The 22,123-nt window shown below is 56.9% G+C and overlaps 1 protein-coding gene across 1 annotated transcript in view; it reads right to left on the bottom strand.

The window, feature by feature from the left end:
• Positions 1-1,081: 1,081 nt before the first annotated feature.
• Positions 1,082-22,123, bottom strand: part of Arhgef10 (Rho guanine nucleotide exchange factor 10) — a 43,724-nt gene continuing 22,682 nt past the window's right edge. The window contains exons 7-13 of the mRNA XM_077109221.1: positions 21,056-21,142; positions 19,360-19,583; positions 18,595-18,752; positions 15,258-15,400; positions 10,818-10,992; positions 4,316-4,438; positions 1,082-2,704 (exon numbers count right to left, since the gene is read on the bottom strand). Coding sequence (XP_076965336.1) covers positions 2,187-2,704; positions 4,316-4,438; positions 10,818-10,992; positions 15,258-15,400; positions 18,595-18,752; positions 19,360-19,583; positions 21,056-21,142 — 1,428 coding nt within the window. The 3' untranslated portion in view covers positions 1,082-2,186. The remainder of the gene's footprint in view (positions 2,705-4,315; positions 4,439-10,817; positions 10,993-15,257; positions 15,401-18,594; positions 18,753-19,359; positions 19,584-21,055; positions 21,143-22,123) is intronic.

The following is a 22,123-nucleotide window of genomic DNA, read 5'->3' as shown; positions in this document are numbered from 1 at the left end:
GGCTCCTTCCTCACTCATGCGGGGCTCGCCCTTCTGGCTCTGCCCTCACAACCTAATTGTGCCCACAGGCCTCACCTCTGGATGTCGTACTTGGAAATAGGATTTCAACCTCTGAATTATCGGGGGCACGAACACTCAGGGGTACTTCTGCTGGCCAATTCTTGCTGTCTTCAAATGGAGAAGTTATTTGGTTGCCCATCTGATTCATTCAACTCCAGGAAAATGAAGACCAGACTTCTCCCCTGAATGCGTCGTTGGATAACAGGTGGTCTTCCTGCCGTCTCTCATGCCCACTGTGTGCAAGGCCAGCTGGGCTCAACTCTGTGGAGCTGAGAACCACCGTGGAGCACCACCAAGGTGTTCTTGCCTGGAGAAGGGAGGTCTTCTGAGCCCCTAAGGAGCACCGTCACTAGATGAGTTCTGTTCTACTTGGCAAGTTCAGTGCCCTCTCCTTTAGTAAGATGTGGAAGGGCTCTGGCTCTTAGTCGCACACTCAGGCCACCCTGCTAGGCAGGACCCAGAAGCCGTCCCAGGAAACCACACAGCCACAAGCGTCCTTAAGAACCTCGCCATCACCCTCTCCCTCCCGGTCTGCCTCAGAACCCAGTGCCATCCACCCTCTCCCCTGGTTCCTAGGGGCTGCAGAGAGGTGAGCTGCTGAGCAGCCTCATTCTGGGCCCAGACCGCACCACGGGGTCCTCCCTGGCCTTGCAACACAAGCACATGGTGGACATGCGCACCAGGAGAGTGGTGAGGGCCTGAGTCTCTTGCAGGGTCCCCTGCGGTCCAGAGCAGTTTCTCCCACACTCAGCAAGTGTCTGGGGTTTACACAAAGTCTCCCGGCTGGCCAGTGGTGATGTCCATGCCAAAGGACTGGCCAGACCGCACCTCCCTTCCTGGGTGTAGCTACCCTTTTGTGTTTATGCGGGGGTCACCCTTCTGGCTCTGCCCTTACAACCTAATTGTGACATCACGCACCATCAGAGTGGTGGGGGCTGAGTCTCTTGCAGGGGGAGAAAGGCAACTTGTAATGCTGAATTTCTTTTTTAATAAGAAGACTTTATTTATGAAAGGAGACAGCAGCTAACAGTTTAAGAAAGCTTGGAAGTGTATATGCAACTCAGAAAATATTTGGCTAAGTCATAAAATTAGCATTTTTAGTCATCTGTAAAGTGCCAAGAAATGTTTCTGGGGAATGCCTGCAATCGGCTTTTTTCTTACTGTTTTGACCCAACTTCACCAGGTACTAGCTCCTGGTACGGAAACACAGGAGGAACAAACGGAGCTCAGCAGTGGCCGTGCACCCCAGCAGGCAGCACCAGGGCAGAGTGGGGGCATTCCTCCTGTGCTCCCAGGCCAGCAGCAGTGTCCTGCAGGGACGTTTCCACGGCAGAGTGGGGGCATTCCTCCTGGGCTGATGAACACCGTGAGTCCTCAGGATGAGATTTCAAACGTGCACAGCACTCCAGGTCTATGGGGCAAGAAATGCCTGGGACCAGAAACTCAGAGCTCTCTCCTGTACTCAGTACTGAAACCCACACACCTGATGAGGATGTCCAGAAAGTATTTGATATGACAAGGGAAGAGGATTTGGCATTGATGCCTGAGTCTGACGTTGACAGGTACTGAACATTTTGGTTCAAAGCAGATTATTTGTCAAACACCATAGATAATACATTGGCTTTAACTGTTAATTTTTAATAGAAAATGCAATATAAAATATAATGCTTTGTTAAAATATACGGTACAAGCATCAGACCCCTTAGGAAAGCCCAGGTCCCTTCCAAAGGTAAACCATTCTGACTGGACTAGTGGGTGTTACCTGGCTTTTAAAAACTGTTATAAATTCTACCCTGGAACTTGCAAATATAGAATATATAAATAAGGGGAGGGAATCTGAGCCAAGCAGAGTCATTCTGAGAGCTACTGTTAGTAAGTCCCACATTACTGAACAGCTACATGTCCCCAGGAATCCACTACAGGAGAAGGTGCGGGGGCACATAGGACACAGACGGCCAGCCCGGGAGGACCAGGCTCTGTCCCCTGCACATGGAGGGCAGGCGGGAGCCGCTGGTGCACCTCACGTTCTTTTCCAACACACTTCAGTGGCTCTGCCAGTGTGAAGGTGGCCTCAGCCACAGGGACCTGCACCCCAAGGCCACTCCCTTCCAGGAGGCTGTGTCCACCTATGCGCTCAGCAGTGGGATCTGCCAGACCATCACAGAGGACACCATTTCCTCTGGGGGCTGCTGCCGGGCTTTCCGGCACACCCGCCGGTGGCCCTGGCCCCCACACACCACCAGCACCGAGCTGGCCCTGGCCTTCCTGGGCCGACGGGCCCTGCTTCTCGGGGGGGCAGTGGGGTCCTTCAGGAGGTCGCAGGTGCTGCTGTCCTCAGACCTGTGCTCCAGGGAGCCGGAGCCCTGGGACAAGCTCAGAGACCCAGAGGAAGAGGACAGGTCACTCTTGTGATTCACTGGTCCCAAGGAGTCTGCCAACCAGATGGCTGTGTCCAGGTCGCCTTGGCTGGGACTGGCACCAGTGCCCTCAGTGGGCAGCACGTCCCTCTGGTCTTCTTCCTGGGGCTCGAGGCTAGGAGGTGGGCTGTCCCTGGCTTTGTCCTGGTCCTTCCTGTGTAAGGCTGTGGCCGTGACAATGAACTTGACAGGGCCGTTGTGAGCATGGTAGGAGACCATGCCTCTTCCTGAAAAGGGAGCAGGTCAACGGCCGTCCGTCAGTCAGAGAGCAGACAGCAGGGGGAACCGGGCCTCCCACCCAGGGCCTCTCTGCACCCCGCCGCAGCCTCCCAGCACTGACCCGGGTGAGGGCTGCAAGGAGGACCCGTGCAGGTCCATCCAAGAGAACGCAGGACCAGGCTTTTACCTAACAGTCTGTTTCCCGTTTTCCCTATTAAATACCTTCTCATTTGTTCTAACTTTCCTAAATCTTGACTTTTTTTTTAAGGTCTTTGGATTTATTTTCCATATCCTTCAAATTTACATCAAAGGCAAATACCAGCCCTTGACTTTTTAAGTTCGAGACTAAACTGTGTCAGTTTTAGAAACTAAGTGACTAGATTATCAGCAGCTTCTGTCAATGTTTTAAGAATTTAACCTTTTTATTTCTCTATTTGGGTTTGAGTGGTGCTGAGGATGGGCCCAGGCCTACCCTGCTAGGCAAGCGCTCTACACTGAGCCCCACCAGCCCCACTCTGTCCTGTTTCATTGAAGAAAGTTTCGGGCTCTTAGGAAAAGTCAATTCTATGATTTTAATTAAAATCAGGACTTCTCCGTTTCCAGGAGCCAGGTTCAGATTTTAAAGCATCACTGCTATCAGAGACCCCTGGGGCCTCCTGAGCACTGACCCCACCCAGGCGGGCCGGGCTGCAGACTGGGCCCTCCTCACCAAGCGAGTTCAGGCGGACAGGCCCCAGCTTTACCGGGTTCCTACTCTGGCCAAAGCGGGTGGCCACCACCACCACCACTGCGAGACTCCAGCGCTCGGCAAGCAGAGTGGCAGAGGGAAGTCTGCCGTGGCGGGCGAGAGCTGGCCTGCAGCAGGCAGCAGTGCTCACCCACGGGGAGAGCCCAGAGCCACCGCTGTGGTGCCACTGATGTAGCAAAGTGGTGCCTGGGGGATCAGGACAGGCGGTGCAGCAGCAGGACAGGAGGGCAGAGGCCCCTGCTAGACCAGGCCTGGGCGAGGGGCGTGGCCAAGGGCCTCAGGAGGGAAAGGCAGGGAAGCTCATGGCTGAGCGTCCTGCAGATCCTCATCTGTTAACCAGCCGCCCAGGCTGACGGCAGGATGCGTGGACGTGAGGACGCTCACCACGTTTCCCAGCCTCCCCTGCCAGCTCAGCCACTTTCTGAGCACTGTCCTGCCTGCTCTGGACGTTCAGGTTCTCTGTGTCCTGCTACTGAGAAGGAGACGCTGGGCGAGGTCTCTGTCCACGCCTTGCTCCTGGCTGGGCGTTTCCCAACGGCCTCCTGGACTGGAAGCTGGTTCTGGACTCGGGTGTCTTAGGTCCCCAGAGCCACAGTGCTGAGCTGCTTCCCTGGAGGGCCGCACTGAAGGTGCCCAGCCGAGGAGCGCCCACCGACAGAGATGGACAGACCTACCAGGCACCGTCGGCTGCCACAGCAGCGCTCACACCTGTGCGCCCCCACCCAGGTGAGAAGGCACACGGGAGGCTCCTGGACCTGAGCTGGACAAGGGCACTTGTTTTACTACACCCAGGAAGTAAAACCAGACCAACCGGCACTTCAACCGCGGAGTCTCTCCAGGGAGGGGCAGATGTGTGGAGGCGTCCACTCACCGGTCACCTTGGGGATCCCCTGCAGCCGAGGGACCGGCAGGGCCACAACCACACCCAGGCTGGTGCCGACCATCAGCAAGCCGTGGCAGACGAGGAGGCTTGTCACAGAGAGCCGCTGGTGCCCTGGGCAACAGAGAGGCAAGTGGCTTTTGTGTCCTGCAGTCGGCTCACGCAGCGATGCTGGAGTAGGGCAGCAGGGAGCTGTGTGCTGCCTGAAAACGCCCTGGACCGGGGGCCAGTCTCCCAAGCCGACACCAAGCCTGGTGGCAGGATGGCCACAGCAGCGCTCACACCTGTGCGCCCACCCAGGTGAGAAGGCCCACGGGAGGCTCCTGGACCTGAGCTGGACAAGGGCACTAAGGCACCGGCACCTCCCCGCTGCACCTGGCCGGCTCCTCCAGAGGGAGCCCAGCCCCTGGGCGTCCGCTGTGCAGCCACACGTGTCCACTAACCACAAGGGCACACTCTGGCACACCACAGACAAGACGCTGCCTGAGAGAACCCAGAGTTTCTGTCCAGAGAACCTCACAGACATGGTGTCAGGACAGAGGCAGGCCGGGGAGTCAGAAAGGCCCCTGAAGCCCCTTGTTCTGCGCAGCCAGGGCTCTGACCAGGCCAGACCGGGCAGTGGAGGGAGGGCCTCCCACACACCTCTCCTCTCAAGGGCAATGCCAGAGCTGCCCCCACCCTGCCCGCTCTGCACCACTGGGAGGTAGGCAGGTCCCACGCCCCCAGGCCAAGCCAGCTTCCAGAGGAGGGACCCGTCTTCTGTAGACCAGCTCCAGGGCCAAGGCAGACTGGCAGAAGTCATTCCATGAAGTGTTTAGGCAACAGGAAAAATAAAGAAACAGACTCAAAACCAACGCACTTGGTTTTATCTGAAACAGACTCATGTTTGTTAAAAAGCTAAAGCACTCATGATCCCAGGAACCCTGGAGTTCTGGCTGCTGAGGGCTGGGGGCCGGGGACACAGCGCAGCTGTGGTCGACCTGGGCTTGCCCTATGTGAGCAAGGTGGTTTTCTTCTCAAAGCTCCGAGAAGATTCCTCAGAACACTTGGAATGAACCACCACTTGACCCAGTTATCCACTCCGTGGTATACAGACAAAGGATTTAATACCAGCACCCTACAGGGACACAGCCTCATCAACGTTTATAGCAGCTCAACTCAGAATAGCTAAGCTGTGGAACCAACCTAGGTGTCCTTCTACAGATGAGTGGATAAAGAAAATGTGGCGTCTATACAAAATGGAATATCATTAAGCCATAAAGAAGAATGAAATTATGGCATTTGCCAGCAAATGGATATAACTGGAGACTGTCATGCTAAGTGAAATAAGCCAATTCCAAAAAAAACACAGGTTGAATGTTCTCTGATATATGGATGGTAACCCAAAATAAGGGGGGAGAGGGGATAGAAGTTCATTGGATTAGACAAAGGGGAACGAAGGAAGGGAGGGGGGTGGGAGCAGGAAAGACAGCAGAATGAACCAGACGTCACCCCCTCCTTCCTATATGAGAACATGACCAGGAAACTCCACACCGTGTGCATCCTACCTGGAGTACGTCTCATGCCGTGTACGTGCAATATGTCAAAATGCACGGCACTGTCAAGAGTATCTGAAAGGAGTAAAACAAACTTCAACAAAACAAAACGAAGCTCCTGAGACAGGCGCTGAGGCGGCTGGGGTGGACGCTCGGCAGAGGCCACACCCCTGCTGCCCCACGGTCCAGGAGCAGGAAGATCTTTCTGGCTCAGCCTGAGCCGCGGTGAGAGCTCTAAGCATTAAGAGCCATCATCTGAGGAGGCAGGGACAGGTGTGTACAGGAGTCCAGAGACTCTGAGGCCACTCCCTCCGACCCGGACAGGGAGGAGGAAGAGCCCGGGCTGGTGGCAGAGGTGTCACTTGGGACTGATTGGCTGCCCTGTACTTCTGTTTGGGTTTCACAAACAGCGTTCTCCACAACCCGAGTGCAGAACGGAGAAGCTGCTCTCCACGGAGCCGGCTCACCACCCGAGGGAACGGCTGCCCCGGGGTGAGGCTGCACTCCCCGCGGCCTTCTGAGGCCGGGCCTCCTCAGCCAGGACAGGAGGGTGTGCTCAGGAGTGGTTTACTCCACTCCCGAGGTGCCCCACCTGCCTGTCCAGGGGCCTGGACTTTGGGACGGCCAGACCCAATTAAAAACTATGCAAATGAACATGATAACTGTTTTACGGTCATTTTAATCTGACATTCAAAGATATTTTGGTTTGGGAAACAATCTTTTAATTTTTCTACAGAGGAATGATTGAATTGAATTTTCCTCCCCAGTGAATTATAAATCTGAAATGTTGGCTTAGGGCTTTTTAAAAATATTTATTTTTTTAGTTGTAGATGGACGTAATTCCTTTACTTTTTTTTTGTGGTGCTGAGGATCGAACCCAGGGCCTCGCACGTGCTGGGCGAGCGCTCTGCCCTGAGCCCCAGCCCCTGGCTTAGGGCTCTGGAGAAACATCTGACATATCTTTACAAACAACTTCAGAGACAACTAACGGGCTTTCAAAAGTCCCCTCTGAACAGTCAGATTTCCAACAAGTGCTTTTATGTCGACAAAAAGCACATCAACCAGGAGGAGGAGCCTCCCTGCTCCCGCTGGCCGCGTGTCCTCCGGCTCCGCCCCTCTGTCGGGAGGGGCACGTTCAGGACGACTGAGTTTCCTGGGAGCTCTCCTGGCCTCTGCCAAGGAGCCCTTTATTCAGAAGTGTGTCTCCTAAATAAACACAGAGGCCCACGCAGCCTCTAGAGTGGAGGCCGGGTGGAGAAGGGTGGGAGGTGACCAGCAGCCGTCGGCCCCCGAGGCTCCACAGAGCACGGCTGGAGCTCAGGTTAGTGACCAGGTGGAAGCAGGTAAAACCTGGGTTCTCTTTCCTAACTGGTTTGAAAGCACTGAGGAACCAGGTAAGAGACCAGTCCCAGGGAACGGCTGCTCATTCGCTTTCCAAGGGGCCCAGGGCCAGGCATGACAGCACTGCTGCCCATGTCCGGGGATGCAAGGCCCGGGCACTGCGGAGTCGCTGGGAGGAAGCCCAGCTGCTCTGCATGTCCCTGGCACACCAGTCACCTGGCGCCCACTTTAAGCTGCTCCATGTCCTTCAACATGCTCTGGGGTTTATGTTAAATGGAAATTTTGGTGCTTTTATGAGGTCACATCACTTCTGCGGGTTACATCTGCTCGGCAGGGACATGGAAGGGCTACGTGTGACCCACACGTCCTGCTTTGTGTAGGCTGGACAATGCAGGAAACATCTCTGCCTGGAGCAGGCACAGTGCCCCCAAGTCCACAGCTGCCCATTCTTCACCCTGTGCTGGACATCCTGTGACCAGCCCAACAAATGCACATCTCAGTCCTAAACTGTGTCCTCTCGCCTGTTTGACGGCACCACGTGGTGTGTGTGGGTGGCGGTGCCACTGAAGCAGCCTGGCTAACTGGTTCCAGAACTGATCCACACAGAAGGCAAAGACCCGGCTCACAGGGTCCGGATCCCCATGCTCCGCAGTCGGAGCCTGCTGCGATCTCAAGGAAGGACAGACTGGGCTAGGGTGTGGCTGTTTCTTTTTTTCTTCAAATTCTGTTCTTTGTTGGCCTGTCTTCATCTGCATGCCATCTTGAATTTTATATCCCTACGACAGCCCAGAAAGGCACTTTCGCCTCTCCCTCAGGTGTGTGTACGTGATTCTTCCTGGAGTCCAGACACCAAGCACTTAAACATAAACACAGTCATGCTCACAGTCAGACCTGGCAGAGCGGACCCTCCGCCTTTGTGTTCTCTGAACTGTTGAGGGCCACAGCCAAGTCGGATGACGGATGACGCATGGCATTATTGCCAGAAAGGGGTGGTTGAGAGGTGACACCAGCAAGCCATTGAGATGATAAGTTTATGTTAAGCTGTGTATTTAATTGTATATTAGACCCTTGCTGTCCGCCTCGCCTGCTACTTTGGAGTTCTCGCTGGGATTCCTGGGGAGTTCCTTTGGTTGGGGAAGTGCCAGAGGACGGATTTCTGGAGGAGGGATTTCCGGTTGGTATGCGTGCATGCGTGCGTGCGTTGTTCGCGGGAGTGCGGAGAATTAAGGAGTTCCTGTTTTGAACCTACAAGGCTGTGTGGCAGCTCGGTTATTTTGTGCCCAGCCAGACTGCGGCACTGAACCACAAGACAGAAGGGGACAATCCCACGCTGCACCCTGAGGACACCACCTGAGCCGGCTTCAGAGGCACAACAGACGACTCCGCATCTGTAGTGCTGCCGAGCCTGCCCTGGACTGCCCACCTTCCCAGTGGACAGGCAGCGTGGAGCCCAGAGCTGGAAGGCAACCTGTCCCTCAGTACACCAAACCAGAGCCCACAAGGCCTCGTGGGCACCTTGACTGGGGTGGGGCAGGCCTGGGACAGGGGAGGGCTAGAGGAGAGGGCAGCCTGGGCGGGCATGACTTGATTCTGTGATGCCATGCACACAGACCGTTTCATACAGTGTGGACTCCGCCCACACTGGCCGGGGCCTTCCTTTCCTCGGTTTCTTTCTGACTGTATCAGCAGAGAGATGTACAGACACCCAGGCAGAGCAGGCCCAGCCTGCTGTGCCACATGCATTTCTGTGGCTCTTTCTCAGGCCTTCTGGAGCCATGGCCGCAGTGGCTGCTTGCCCGGGAGGCCCTTTATCACCACGCCCCATCTCCAGGCGCCCTGGGCACGGCAGCCAGAGGAGTGGGTGTGTGGGCCATGGTAGATCCAACTTGTCTCCTCCCAACAGTAACAGGTCCGCCAGCCAACACCTGTCCCCCGGCCTGTGCTGGAGAGAACAATCTTCAAGTCCCTACAGCGTCCACATGCCTCTGGCCAGGGGCTAAGCCACTCTACTTCTCTAAACATGCACGTTATGTTACACAGGTCTTCGCTTTTCTCACTGAAAGTATCCTCTACACATCCTGAAGACGATTGCACAGTTGGCCCCAAGGAAAGAAGAGTGACCACGGCACCCCACACCTTCACCCCCACAGTCCCCAGGCCTCCCTGCCCTGTCCCCATCCCTCCTGTGGAACGATACCCTGTGTGCCTTGAATCTCACTTACTGATCTCTTACAGGGCATCGTAAATGGCCACCGCTGCGGTCACGACATGTACAGTGCCCAGCGCCTACGATGAGGTGATGCCTCAGGAGGTGAGGCCAGGAGGGGCGGGCCTTGGGCACCAGTGGGGGTCCTGTGTGGGGTCAGACTCCAGAGCCCACTTCCCTTTTGCCTGTGTGCACACATCCAGGAGGTGTCTTCCAGGAGCGAGGACTGGCCTCTCCCCAGGACCTGACACGCACGGCACTGTGACCAGACCTCAGAGCCAGAGCCCTGTCCTCATTAGCAGCCTGGGGTCTTCTGCATCTCCATTACAGCAGCTGGCAACAGCGAAGAAGCTCCCCAGGCCCCTCCCTGGCCCCACTACATGCCCAGCCCTCCCACCAGGCCCACCGAGCCTCCGCCCCACCCCACGCACACGCACAGAGCACACTGCCAGTCATCTGGCCCAAGAGGGTCTGACCGCTTCGACTTGCTCTCCGTGGGCGAGGAACCAGGCCGACGTCCCGGAGCACACAGAAACACCACCGAGCACAGGAGGCCGGTCACCAGCCGCTGACGGAGGCGGGGCTCTCGTCCTCAGCAGCAGCTGTGCTTTTCCAAGGTGGAACCAACTCCAGTACCCACTGCCCAGTTTCCATCCCGCCACTCCCCACTCCCATTCTTGCTCCCGTCCTCCCTCACACGGTCCAGGGCAGGCAGCCTGGAAGGAGACGCCCTCCGTTCCTCCTGCTGCAGACAGTCTCCAAATCCCTTTGCAAGGGCTGCCTCCCATCCCGAGCCCTCAGTGACCCAGGTCAACAACATGGCCACTCATGGCCATGACAGCCCACGGTCCTGTCCTGGGGGCACTGCAGTCCTTTCACGCTTACCCACCCACACAGGCTGCACCTGCTACAGACGGGCCCCTCGCCCACACCAGCTTCACACTCGCTCACAACTGCTGCACACTCATACCACAGGGCACATGCTCATGTGTGCTAGTTACATGCTCATGCACACAGGCCACAAGCTCACACACACGGGTACACACTCGCACAGCACACGTGCTCACAACAGTAGCTACAAGCCTGTGCACAGGAAGAACATGCACACCCAGGGGCTGTGAGCCCACACAGAGAGAGCAGTCCTCAAGTCCCCAGCAGCGTCCACAGGCCCTTCGCGCCCTCCCGGCCCTCTGCCACCCCTCTGCTCCATGCTCGACTCTCCCGGGCACCTCTGCACCTTGGGCTTCCTTCCTTCTGGTGTTCCTGACCTTAGGGCCTTGCTGCCCAGGGCCTGCCGACGTGCTGGGAAATCCCACAGCCGCCCACGCCGCCCACTCTGCCCAGGGGTCTGACTGGCTCTGCTCAGGGCCATGGGTCAGGGTAGGCTGCCCCCTGCTGGCCCCGTCCGTACCTGGCAGCACGCTGTGCACAGGGGCAGTGATGTTGACGTCCTGCAGGTGCTTCAGGGTCTCTGTGTGGAAGAGACGAAGGGTGGACCCCGAGGTAAAGGCGATCCAGATCCCCACGCCGGCCACGGCCATGTGGGAGATGACCATTCCTTCTTCTTGGTGGGCCTCCAGCTGACTCTGCAGGGGGTGGTCAAAAGAAGGCCAGACCGAGGGGTCAGGTGGCAGTCTCCAAGGCCACCCCTGGAGGGGTCCAGCTGGAGCCCCTCAGCGACCTGGGACAAGGAGACCATGCTCTGGAACCACGGGTCTTCCTGCAGCGGGACACCACAGGTAAACTGCTCTTGACCCTCGGTAGACCAGAGTGCCCAAAGAACTCCCTGTGACACTCGGCCACCCTCGTCAGGAGCTGGAAGAGCCCTATCTTGAAACAGAGCAGCCACAGAGCCCCTGCCGGGCCTGGCCAGCACTGAGTGGCTGGCTTGGTTCAGCTGGATCTCATTGCCACAGACGTTTCACTGGGAAATCCGCACAGCAGCAGAGCCCCAGGACCAGGGCAGTGTGGGGCGGCCTCCAGGGCTGGGCACCCAGGGCTGGAGGTGTGCACTTCAGGGGGCTGGCCCCCACAGGGAGCAAACTGGGTCCTGCCAGTGTGCCCAGGACAGACTGCACCTGTGTCTACCCCACAGCAGCCAACCACTTCCCACCGGGGTCCCCTTGTGTCCTGCGGGAGGGCTGTGGGGACCCTGGGCAGGGCAGGGGCAACTGTGATTAGGCCCCTGCTCTGTCGTGGGAATGGAAGGAGGGCGGTGGCCTTTGTGTGGCTCTCTTCCTGGACATGTCCTCCAGGCCCATCCATGCTGCGGTGGCAGGACCTCACCCTGGGCAGAGCACCTCCCGTCATTTGCTTGTCTGTCCTTCATCTTGGACGGATCTGTGCTGCATTCACACCACCAGTGAACACCGGTGCTGGGTCACCGTGTACAGGACCCCGAGTGTGTGAATAAGATCTCTTGGGGATGCCCCTGCGACAGGAAATGCTGAGCAGGGCACCGTGTCCCTTCCTAAGGAACGAACCTGACCTGTGCCTTTTCCGCATGTATGTCCTCCAGGGCCTGCAGCACTGGCTGGTTCCACTGGCCTCTCTCCAAGGACTCCTGCCTGGGCAGCTTCTCTGCAGAACTGTCTGTCCAGTTCCTTTGCCCACTGTTGGTTGCTATGTGTACTGGACACCTGACCACATCACATGAGCTGTATTCATTTTATCTCATCCTTTCTACTTTCTTGTGTATCCTGAAGCAGTTTTAATTTGAGTGAATCCAATTTACCTCTTTCCCACTGACACAGTTGCTGTGATTTAGGCGTCATCTCTTTTTTTTTTGGTGGCTCTAGAGATTGAACCCCAGGGTGCTTTACCACTGAGCTAGATCCCCAGCCCTAATGTCCTTCCTTCCCTCCCTTCCTCACCCTCCCTCCCTTCGCCCACCCCTTCCTTTCTCCCAACTGTCTTTCTTCCTTTCTTTTCTTTCGGGTACTGGGGTTTGAACCCTGGGATGCTCTACCACTGAGGTACATCTGCATGGCTTTTCACTTTTTAGTCTGAGACAGGGTCTCACCACGTTGCTGAGGCTGGCTTTGAACTCGCAATCCTCCTGCCTCAGCCTCCCCACCTGCTGGAGTCATAGGCCAGGCCACTGCACCTGGCCAGGAGTCCTTCCTAAGAAGCTGTGGCTTGGTCCGAGGTCACCAGACTAGCCCTTCGGCTTCCTTTGAGAGTGCTCATGGTTGGAGCTCTTCTGCTGGGTCTGACCCATCCACATCAGCCTTTGCATGTGGCGTGGGCCCAGGGCCGCGGCTGCAGACAGTCCCCGCCACTGGGTTGTTCAGAGTCGGAACATGCTCTTGCTCCTGGGCTCGCGCTCTGCTTCCCTGGTCTACACGCTGTCCTTGAGCCAGTGCCACACTGCCCTGGTCACTGTGGCTGTTCAAGGGAGAGGCTGAGATGGGCAGTGTGAGTCCTCCAATTCTGTTGCCTTCCCACATTACTCTGGCCATGCCGGACCCCTTCATTTCACACTGAGTGCTAGGATCTGCTGGCCCAATCTGCAGGTGCTGCGGCCACCTGGGGACCCTCCCTTCCAATCTACACAGGGGGTCTCCCGCTAGTTTCCAGCGCACATGGCTGTACTCTTTGTCAGGTTTATATCTAAGTATTCCCTCTTGGTGATGGCTGTCCTCAGCACTGCCAGTTATCTGCTGGACTCCTGGGCACTGGCCTTGGAGCCTGTGGCCTTGCTGGCTTGTTCACTCTATTCCAGGGTGGTGGTAATCTTCTGTGAACTTCTTAGGGTTTCCTGTTCCTCCTCCATTCAACCTCTACCCTCGGGCCATCCCTTTCCTCCTGCCCAGCTGCCTGGTCAGAGCCTCCAGCTGTGTGCTCTCCAGAGTGGTGCAGGCGGACATCCTGTCTGCTCCAGAGCCTGGCCATTCACCCTTCCCTCTGCCCTGAAGGGCCAGTGCCTCGTCCTCAGCCTCCTCTGCAAGCTCATCCCAAGAGCAGCTCACCCCTAGCACAGCTCCCAAGCTGCCTCCAGCACTGCTGTCCACTCTGGTGGACCGTCCTCCTGAAATCCCATACCCAGAGTGCCTGCTGGGAGCCCTGCTGCACACTCAGCGGCGATCTCCTCCCTGGCTTATGTCAGCCAGAGGTCCCACCTCCTGTCCAGGCACAGGACGACACGGGCAGACCTGTCATGGACAGCAGGCTGTGGCCTGCGTCCCTCCACGGTAGGAGCAGTGGTCTCAGGCTGTGCCTGTCCCTGAGTCCCCTATTCTACGCTGCAGCGGCTTGTCAGGAGCTGCTCTGCTTGGGCCCAAGCGCCATGGTAGGAAGAGCCAAGCACAAGTCGGCAGCCCTTCCTTCCTTGGCACACCCTGGCACACCCTGGCACATAACCTTCTCCTTCCCAATCGCCAATGAAATCGGGAGCACCGGGACCTGCAGGCATCCCAGATCATACCAGGAGCACGACACAGGAGCTTAACAACCCTCCGAGGACCTGGTTATAAGAGGAGGAGCCCGAGGCGGGACACGGGGCACACTGGCCCTGCCACCAGGTCATATCACAGGCCTTGCCCAGGGAAATCCACACAACAATGAAGCCCAGATTCTGCACCCTGGGCTCAGCCTGGTGCAGTTCCTCTTGCACTCGTTGACAACGCCCCGGGATGACGTGTCGGGCGGACACTCTGAATCCGCCAGAGCCTTGCCCTGAAGACGCTGCAGAGCCGTGTGCTAACTGGCATCCAGTCTGCTCTCGGGCTGTGCTCTGGGCGCTGCGTCCTTTAACTGCGCTGCCTTCCCTTGGCCTCTGACATCCCCGTAGGAAGGCCGCGTGGGGCTGGACTACAAGACTCTTGGGATGACACAGCTCAGGGGCTCCTGGTGGCCACGCTTCCCTGACTGGTCTTGGTACACTGAACAAGCCACAGCACCAAAAATACCAAGCAGAAAAACACAGGAAGGCTAGTGGTGGCCCAAGGGAAGAAATCAGGCCTGAGTCTGTCCAGGACCCTGACCAGGAACCTCGTGGCTCTAACCAGGCCCTGAGCCCCTGCAGTACCCTCAGAGTTCTTCCCTGGCTGGAGACGGCATCCACACCTGTTCTCAAGAACTTGACTTTGCCAATAACTCTCCAGCTTTGCATCATAACTCAGAGGATGCTTGGGCTGGGGTGTAGCTCAGCAGCAGAGCACGGCTTAGCATGCACAAGGCCCTGGGTTTCATCACCAGCACACACACACACACACAAAGAAGTTTCCTTATTGGGAGTCGAAGTTCCACTTCCCTCTGTACTTACAGAACAGGCCACAAGAGCTCCTCCTGAAATACCAGAGAGTGGCCTGGTCCCCACCCGGGGAGCTGACTCACCCCCAGGAAACCTCTGGAAAACATCTTGAGAGGTCGATAATGACCCAAGTTTGTTTCTAAACTTGCAGCTGTTTACATAGTCAATGGACCATGTCCTCAGACAGGTGCTGGACCCTCACCTATCTGGACAGATTTTCTATGACCTTGTATGTGAGCATTAAAGGAAGGTGTAATCATGACGAGATTCATTTTCATGGCTGAAGAAAATGCCCGTGTGCCCTGTGTTTGCTTAGAGAAAGTTGGGGTGAGAGATGGTCGTGGGTAAACAGGACAGCTGGCCCAGGCCTTTACAGTAAAAGCCATGTAAGAGTGGAACTTTTTGGAGGGCCAGGCCACGAGGTGCCAGCTGCTGCTGTGCCCAGGGAACCACCACAGAGCGCTCGGTCACAGGCCCCGTCGGCTCTCCCCTCCTCTGGCACACAGCCCCCAGGCTCTGCACAGCACATGGTGTCGCACCAGGAACCCTGCTCTGACATGCCTTCCCCAGGCCATGCAGCCGCCTGAAAGGGCTCACCTCCACAGCATGAGTCTCTGTGCTGATGAGGAACACCTGACCACCAGACGCTGCCCACAAGGTGTCTTCCATCAGCAGGAGGCTTCTCACTGGCAGGACGCCCAGTTTGATCACTTTTTGAGGTTCTGAATTCCAGGATCCATCTTAAAAGAAAATACTTTTAATTTCATTTGAGTTCAGGTAACCATGCACAGGGGCAAACAAACAGGATCACAGATCACTGTAAATAACAGACAACCAAAATATCCATAGCAATTTTGATGCTTATGCTTAATTCTGGGTGTGCCCATGGCCTCAAGAATCAATGCCATCAGGGAGTCTGTGTGGGGAAGACAGACGAGGGCCCAGAGGGGGGTGTGGCAAACAAATGGCTCATGTGCCCTGAATCTCAGATGCCTTATCTGTAGAGTGGGGACAATGCCTCCGTTAGCCTCAAAGACTGGAGAATCATAGCAAGATGAAGCTTGTGGAAAGCTCAGCACGGCACCCAGGGGGCAAGAGGGGCGAGCCACACTACTGTGGTGTGGTCACGGCTGGAAGGAGCTGCATTCAGAATAACTGAGCCCACGTTTAGAGCTCCCCATCATCTGCTAGACATGCGCAGCATCCGGAGGAGAAACTGCACCTTCCCTGAACGTGAAAAACCATCCAAACGGAAGTGAATGGCTTTCCTGTCTTCTTACACTGCTCCCTGTCCTGACACTCAGGGAATACGTTTTGGTTTGAAAATATTTTCAAAGGTCTACAGTGAGGTCTGCCACACTTCACATGAAGTATGAGTCAGAAACTCATCAATAAAAACTACTTCAAGCAAGACTTAATACAGATTTCAAAGTGACTGATGTAATCACCCTGTAAATGATTAGAACTGACTCTTTGATTCTCAGTCTAGCCACTGACTAAGCCACCATGCTCAGAAGCACAGCTGAAGTGTCACTGCCTCACTGCCTTCGGCCTCACATCAGGGCAGCACACTTCGCTCAGGGAACCGGGTCTTGGTTCTACCCTGTGCTCGGGTGCTGAGCACTGACGCCCTGCTCCACAGCTTGCTGTGGGCACCTGTCTGAAGCTGAGCTGTGCAGTCTCTGCCAGCAAGCTGTGGCTCTGACTGCCGTGGGGACTCCACGCTGTGACGTAGCTGAACGGTGTTCAGGGCACCCACGGCCTCCAAGGACACTGGCCTGCCTTTCACTCTGCACCTGCACCAGGTCCAGTTGCAATTATGCATCTGAACACAAACCCAGGCACACACACACGCACACACACGCGCACACCCACTAACACACATGTATACACATTCCTTCTCATTCACACGTGCACACGTGCACATGCACACGTGCACATGCACACACAGGAACAAGTACACACACATATGCACACACCAACACAACGCACACACACCCTCCCACTCACATATACACACATGGAAGCACACGTGCACACCCACAGTGCACATGGCTGCACACGCATGTGCCCTTACACATGCATGCACAGGCCTTCCCATCCTGGAAAGCAATGCAGCCTCTCCTTATGATGGGACACGGAAGTTCAGCTGGACAGGTTTTCTCTGACTTTCACATGCTCCTGAGGGCAAAGTGGGTTCTGCCCACTAGCCGTCCAGGATGGTACTGCACAGACCCACTGAGAGCAAGCTACCTTTGAAACAAGACCCCAAAGATCAGAGGTGGGATACTCCAGACATTTACCTTGGTTGAGGATCAGCTCCCACAATTGAACTCTGATTTCTGAGCCTCTTAGCTACTCTTTCTAGATACTGTAGGCGTGTCTCCCTGGGGGGCCATGTGCAACGTGAACCTGGGCCCACAGGACCGCCTCTGGCAACAGCTCTCCCTGCATTTGTGCCTCAGGCCAGGCCTCTCAGTCCACCGACACCAGTCACAGTCCATGCACAAACTAGTGACACTTTGAACCTGCAGCATCACTCCACCTGCTGCACCTAGGGTGGCATGAGGGGGCTCCACCCCCAGGGAATTCCCACTGTGGGGGAAGGGCCGATGCAGCCCCTGGCCATGGAAACGACTCAGGAAGGTCAGGGGCCAAGTGCAAGGTAGTCCTGTGCCTGGGATCAGGCTGGTGCAGACCTCCAGGAGGGACAGACTCTGAGCAGGACCAGGGCTAACAAAGGGGGGTTTGCAGGGGAGGGGGGCTCATGGGCCAGGGCAGGAACCGGGAGTGCATTCCCAGCACACGGGAATCCCTGACTGCTTTATGCAGGAGAAGGCCAAGACCTAATCGACAGTTTTAAAAGCTCACTAGCGAACGCGGGGAGGGCCGACCGTAGGAGTGCAAGACGAAGACAGAGGTGACACAGGAACCCACGTGGGCGAGAGGCCTCCTGGAGCAGGTGGTGATGGTGGGGGCTGGCTGCAGGTCCAGGAGCAGGGACAAGAGGTGCTGGTGGGTGGGCCACAGGATGGGAGGGAAATCCCAAGGGGCACAGAGCCTGGCTGCAGGACGGTGTCCCCTCCTGGTGGGAGCGGCCTTTGCTGGAGGAGAGCCGTCTGCTGCACTAAAATCCCTCAGGGCAAGGGGCAGCACCAAAGGGCGCTGGGTACGTGAGCCCGGGTACAAGGCCAGCCAGTGGGCAGTGGTGTGGGTCTGGGGTAGCAGTGCAGTGGCCAGGCAGAGAAGGGTAGGCTCCCGGCTGCAGCACAGCAGGTCTGCACTTATCCCTGCATGAGAGGAGCCAGGGGGACCTGGCCAGCAGCCGTGCACAGGGCAGGGAAGCCCAGGAACAGGGTTTCCAGAGAAGGGACAGTGGAGGTTGTGAGAGAAGGGCTTAGGACAGTGGTGCTGTGCCGACGCTACAGGCTCTAGAAGGCCGACGGACAGGAAAGGGCAGCTGGACTGCACACGCACCCCCACCAGCTCCCGCTGCTAGCAGGACAAGGCGGGAGACAGGGAGCCCAGGCTGGGCAATCCGCAAGGCTGCGAGGGCCCCGAGGCCAGGCAGTGCTCCTCTCTGTGGCCAGTTAAAGATGGACAGGTGGCCAAGAGGGCTGGAAGTTGAGGGACCCGGAGGAGGACCAAGAACCTCAGAGGCAGGAAGGACCCTGCTGGGGCAGGAGGAGGCTGGCAGCACCACATGGAGCTGCCAGGGGAGGCAGAGAGGCTGGGGCCTCAGGGCAGGGTGGGCAGAGTGGACGGAGCCCCGGGCGGGCTCCAGGAGAGCACGCTGCGCAGCATGGAGCCCACGTGTCCCACGGACGCCTTTCGAGAAGGAACACGTCACAGAAGCCTGGGACCAGAGGTGACAGGCGCCAAGGGAAGGTGGGACGGAAACAACCCCAGGAGTAGTCGGGAGGGAGCGCGGTACCTGCAACCTTGGTGTAGCTGGCCACCGAGCCGTTGACCAGGCCAGCATACAAGCCCTGCGGCGAGCAGGCCAGGCTCAGGACCGTGGACTTCTCGGGAGTGAAAAAGTGCTGAAGCCTCACTTTCTTGGAGCCTTGGTTGCTTTTGTAAATGGAAATGCTTTAAAAAGAAAACACGAGTTAGTCTGCACACTGCCCTCCACACCCCCACCCCCCGCCCAGAAGGCCCCGGGCCCTCGACAGCAGGGTGCCCATCTCCTCGTCCTGCTCCCTGTTGAGCCCACCTCCTGCTCCGAGACACACTGGCTGCACTTCCAACAGGTCTGCAGCACTCTGATTTCTTTCTTATATTTAAAATAGAAATTCTAGGTCTTAAAAATGATTAGATCTTCCTATGGCTTAGAACTTCACATCAGGAAAATCATTCTAACTTTCCACTAAAGGATGTCAACATTCAACGCGAACATAACTCCGAAATTAGCTATTTTATTCCAAAATGCAGGAGTGGTGTGCTTTTAAAGCATGATAAAAATGAGTACCTTGGGACCAACGGCAGGTGTGAAACTTCCATTGCTCTTTGGGGTCTCCTAGAATAATTCCCAGGGCCCAATCACTGGTGACTTCAGAGTGCGGAGACCTATCCCTCTCCCCAGATCTTGTCGTTCCCGCCTGCTGCCCGACGCTCACGCCAACGCCTATTCCCAGGATGGGCCCTAGGTGTCTGGGCACAGCTGAGGCGACCCTGCCACACCCCACGTGATCTCTACCTTCCCTCCTCCGTGCCCACACAGATGGTGGGCACTTCAGATGCGCTGGTGGCCTGGGCCTCAGGGTCCACGATGGTGCTGGGCTCCCGCTGCTGCTCCTCGGCAGGAATGTACCCCATACACAGGATGCGGGATTCGACGTTGAAGCACTCGATGACTTTGGGGGTGGAGTTGTGAAAGGAGACAATGGCAATCTGACCCATCTGGTCACTACAACTTCCAATCTGATCAGGGAGTTAAGAGAAAGAGAGTGAGGGTACATGGGAACCCCGGGACCCCCAGGAGAAAGGCAGCCTCCTGTGAGGATCGACCCCACACAAAGCAGTCTGCCTCTGAACCAGCTGCTCCCAGGCCCCGGGCCCTTCAACAAAGCGAGGTCTTTAAATATGCAATAACAGGGGATAAGTTCATTTTTAAAAAGACATGCATTAAAAACCACACACCCAGGGCTGCCGTGGCAGCTCAGTGGTAGAGTGCTGCTGAGCACTGGGTTCGATCCTCAGCTCCACATAAAAGTAAATAAAGGTATTGTGTTCACACACCCACTCTCACTACACAGGGCAAAGACCTATTCACACAGTCCTGAAGGGCAAATCATATCCATCTTAAGTAAGCCAACGCTGGAGTTTCACAGCCCTCAGCTAAGAAAACAAGACTCAAAAATAAAAAAGAATATGTCCCAGGGTGGGCCGTCCCTTCTCATGTCCCCCATGCGTGCAGCCCTCTGAAGACCTGCACCTGAAGGGCATCTGTGCACCTGCTACGGCGAGTCCCCAAGAGTATGTGGCAGACTCGGTCTTCCAGCCGCAGCTCCAGTTCAGCTTGTGTATGGGCACAGGACGAGTCCCTACTAAGGGCCAGTCCAAGAGAGCCAGGCTGACCCTGATGACGATTTGAGCATGTTCTTAGACCTCCTATTCCACATTACCACAACACCCTCCTTTGCCCTGCCGGGGGGGAAGATCAACTGCGGCGTCCCTGTGCCAGCCCTGGGGAGTGGGGTGTCGCCAGAAGAGGAGGAAACCCCCAGCTAGCCCAGATCCCTGTGGGCGGAAAACCTGCATCCCCAAGGCAATGACGCCTCTGCCCTCCTTCACAGATGCTATGAAATGCCAGCCAGCCCAGCCGCTGCACTGTCAGCACGGCTAGGAACACCACTCGGGCAGGAGCTCTGCCTGCAGCGGGCAAGGCAGTACCCTGGACCACAGTCCAGCTGGGAAGAGCCGGGCTTCGGGCTGAGGGTGGACCTGAGACCCTGTGCGCGCCTGAGGACTGTCCTTCATTTGCACAAACCAGGAAGGGCCACTGCAAATGCAGGGTAATTTTAGATGCTGTGTTTCACTTGGAACAAATTAATTCCAACGGCCAAGTCTCCAGGGTAAAAAGCCACCACTGTCTGGAAACGGGGAACGTCCTTCTAACCCAACCACCAACAGGCAAGAAACAGTAAACGGCTCTCACACTAGTCTGGATGAGATTAGGTCTTGTAAAAGTCTTACATGGAAAAGGGCAGAAATAAACATTTTAATTCCTAGAACTTCATATCTTTCCCCAGAGTCATCAGAGAAAGGCTTGTGTCTGTGGCCATCACCTGGGCACGCTGGGACTGACACTCTTCTGAGCTGCTCAGATCTGAACTTCACACGACTGTGGGCGCGGTTCTAGGTGAACTTGCAGTACAAACAAAGAGCCTTACCCACAGGAAGCCACGCGCCGCGGGGGATGGATCTGGCTGACCTTCGTGGTTGAGGGCCGGCTCAGGGTTATAAGCAGCACACTCGATCTAAAGACACCAATCACAACGCGCACTCGTCGGGGCTCCGCCACAGACTCAGGGCCTGCCTCTCAGAGCCGCAGGGGCAGGCGGCTGAGGCCCAGCCCTCCCCCTCACCCAGGGAGACTGGGTGCTCCAGCCTCTCCCCTGCAGACAGCCCAGCGCAGCCTCCACGCTTGGCACCTGCTCAGGCACTTGTGATACTGACGCAACGAAGCCACCACAGGTTCCGGTCGACACGTGAAGTGTCCCAAGGCTCACGTGAGACAGTGCGGGAACGTTCAGAGGTGAGGGAGGAAAGCCTGACCCTACTGAGCACCAATCCCCTGGCGGGGAGGGCGGGGGGCAGCTGCAGGCAGCTGTGGCAGGGCAGGTGGGTCCTTGGGGACAGAGCTCCCTGCTGCCATGTCCAGAGCTGCTTTCGTTGGACGCGCCCTCCTGCCATGTGCTCTGCCTCAGCTGACCACAGACTGGACCCATGAAACCTCCTCTAGGCCTCTGGGCACGGCGGTCAGGGCTGACAGCACACGGCGTGAATGCTTTTTCTGTTCTACGGTTCAGGGAACAAAGACAAGGAGACAAATCTGTCCACAGGGTGCAGATGCCGTTCTGTTCTGAGACACCTTCCGTATGCTGGTCCGCAGGACCCTGCTGAGGGGCCCTGTGCGCACATTTTAGAAGTGAACCCCTGAGCGCTCAGGCCAAGCGTGGCCAGGGGTCAGCAATGGGAAAGGGAAAGGCAGGTCAGGAGTCCCCAGCGCTCAGGAACACGGCCTGCCCGAGCCAAGGAAGTGGAACCTGACGAGCGCTCACGGGCTTCACGGGGCACCAGGCCGGCCTGGCACCAGCAGTGTGCAGTCCTGTGCCGTCCAGAGGCCCTCCCACTCCAGGGACCTGCAGGGCCACACTGGGGACAAGAGCCCAGACTCGACCTCTGCCTCAGGCCTGTCGTCTCAGACGTCTCTGACTCACCCTCGGGAGAAGCAGCAG

Source organism: Callospermophilus lateralis, chromosome 4 (assembly GCF_048772815.1).
Source record: "Callospermophilus lateralis isolate mCalLat2 chromosome 4, mCalLat2.hap1, whole genome shotgun sequence".
NCBI classification, from domain to species: domain Eukaryota; kingdom Metazoa; phylum Chordata; class Mammalia; order Rodentia; family Sciuridae; genus Callospermophilus; species Callospermophilus lateralis.
The sequence above is the reverse complement of the archived record's forward strand: the minus strand, read 5'-3'. Positions and strand labels throughout refer to the sequence as shown.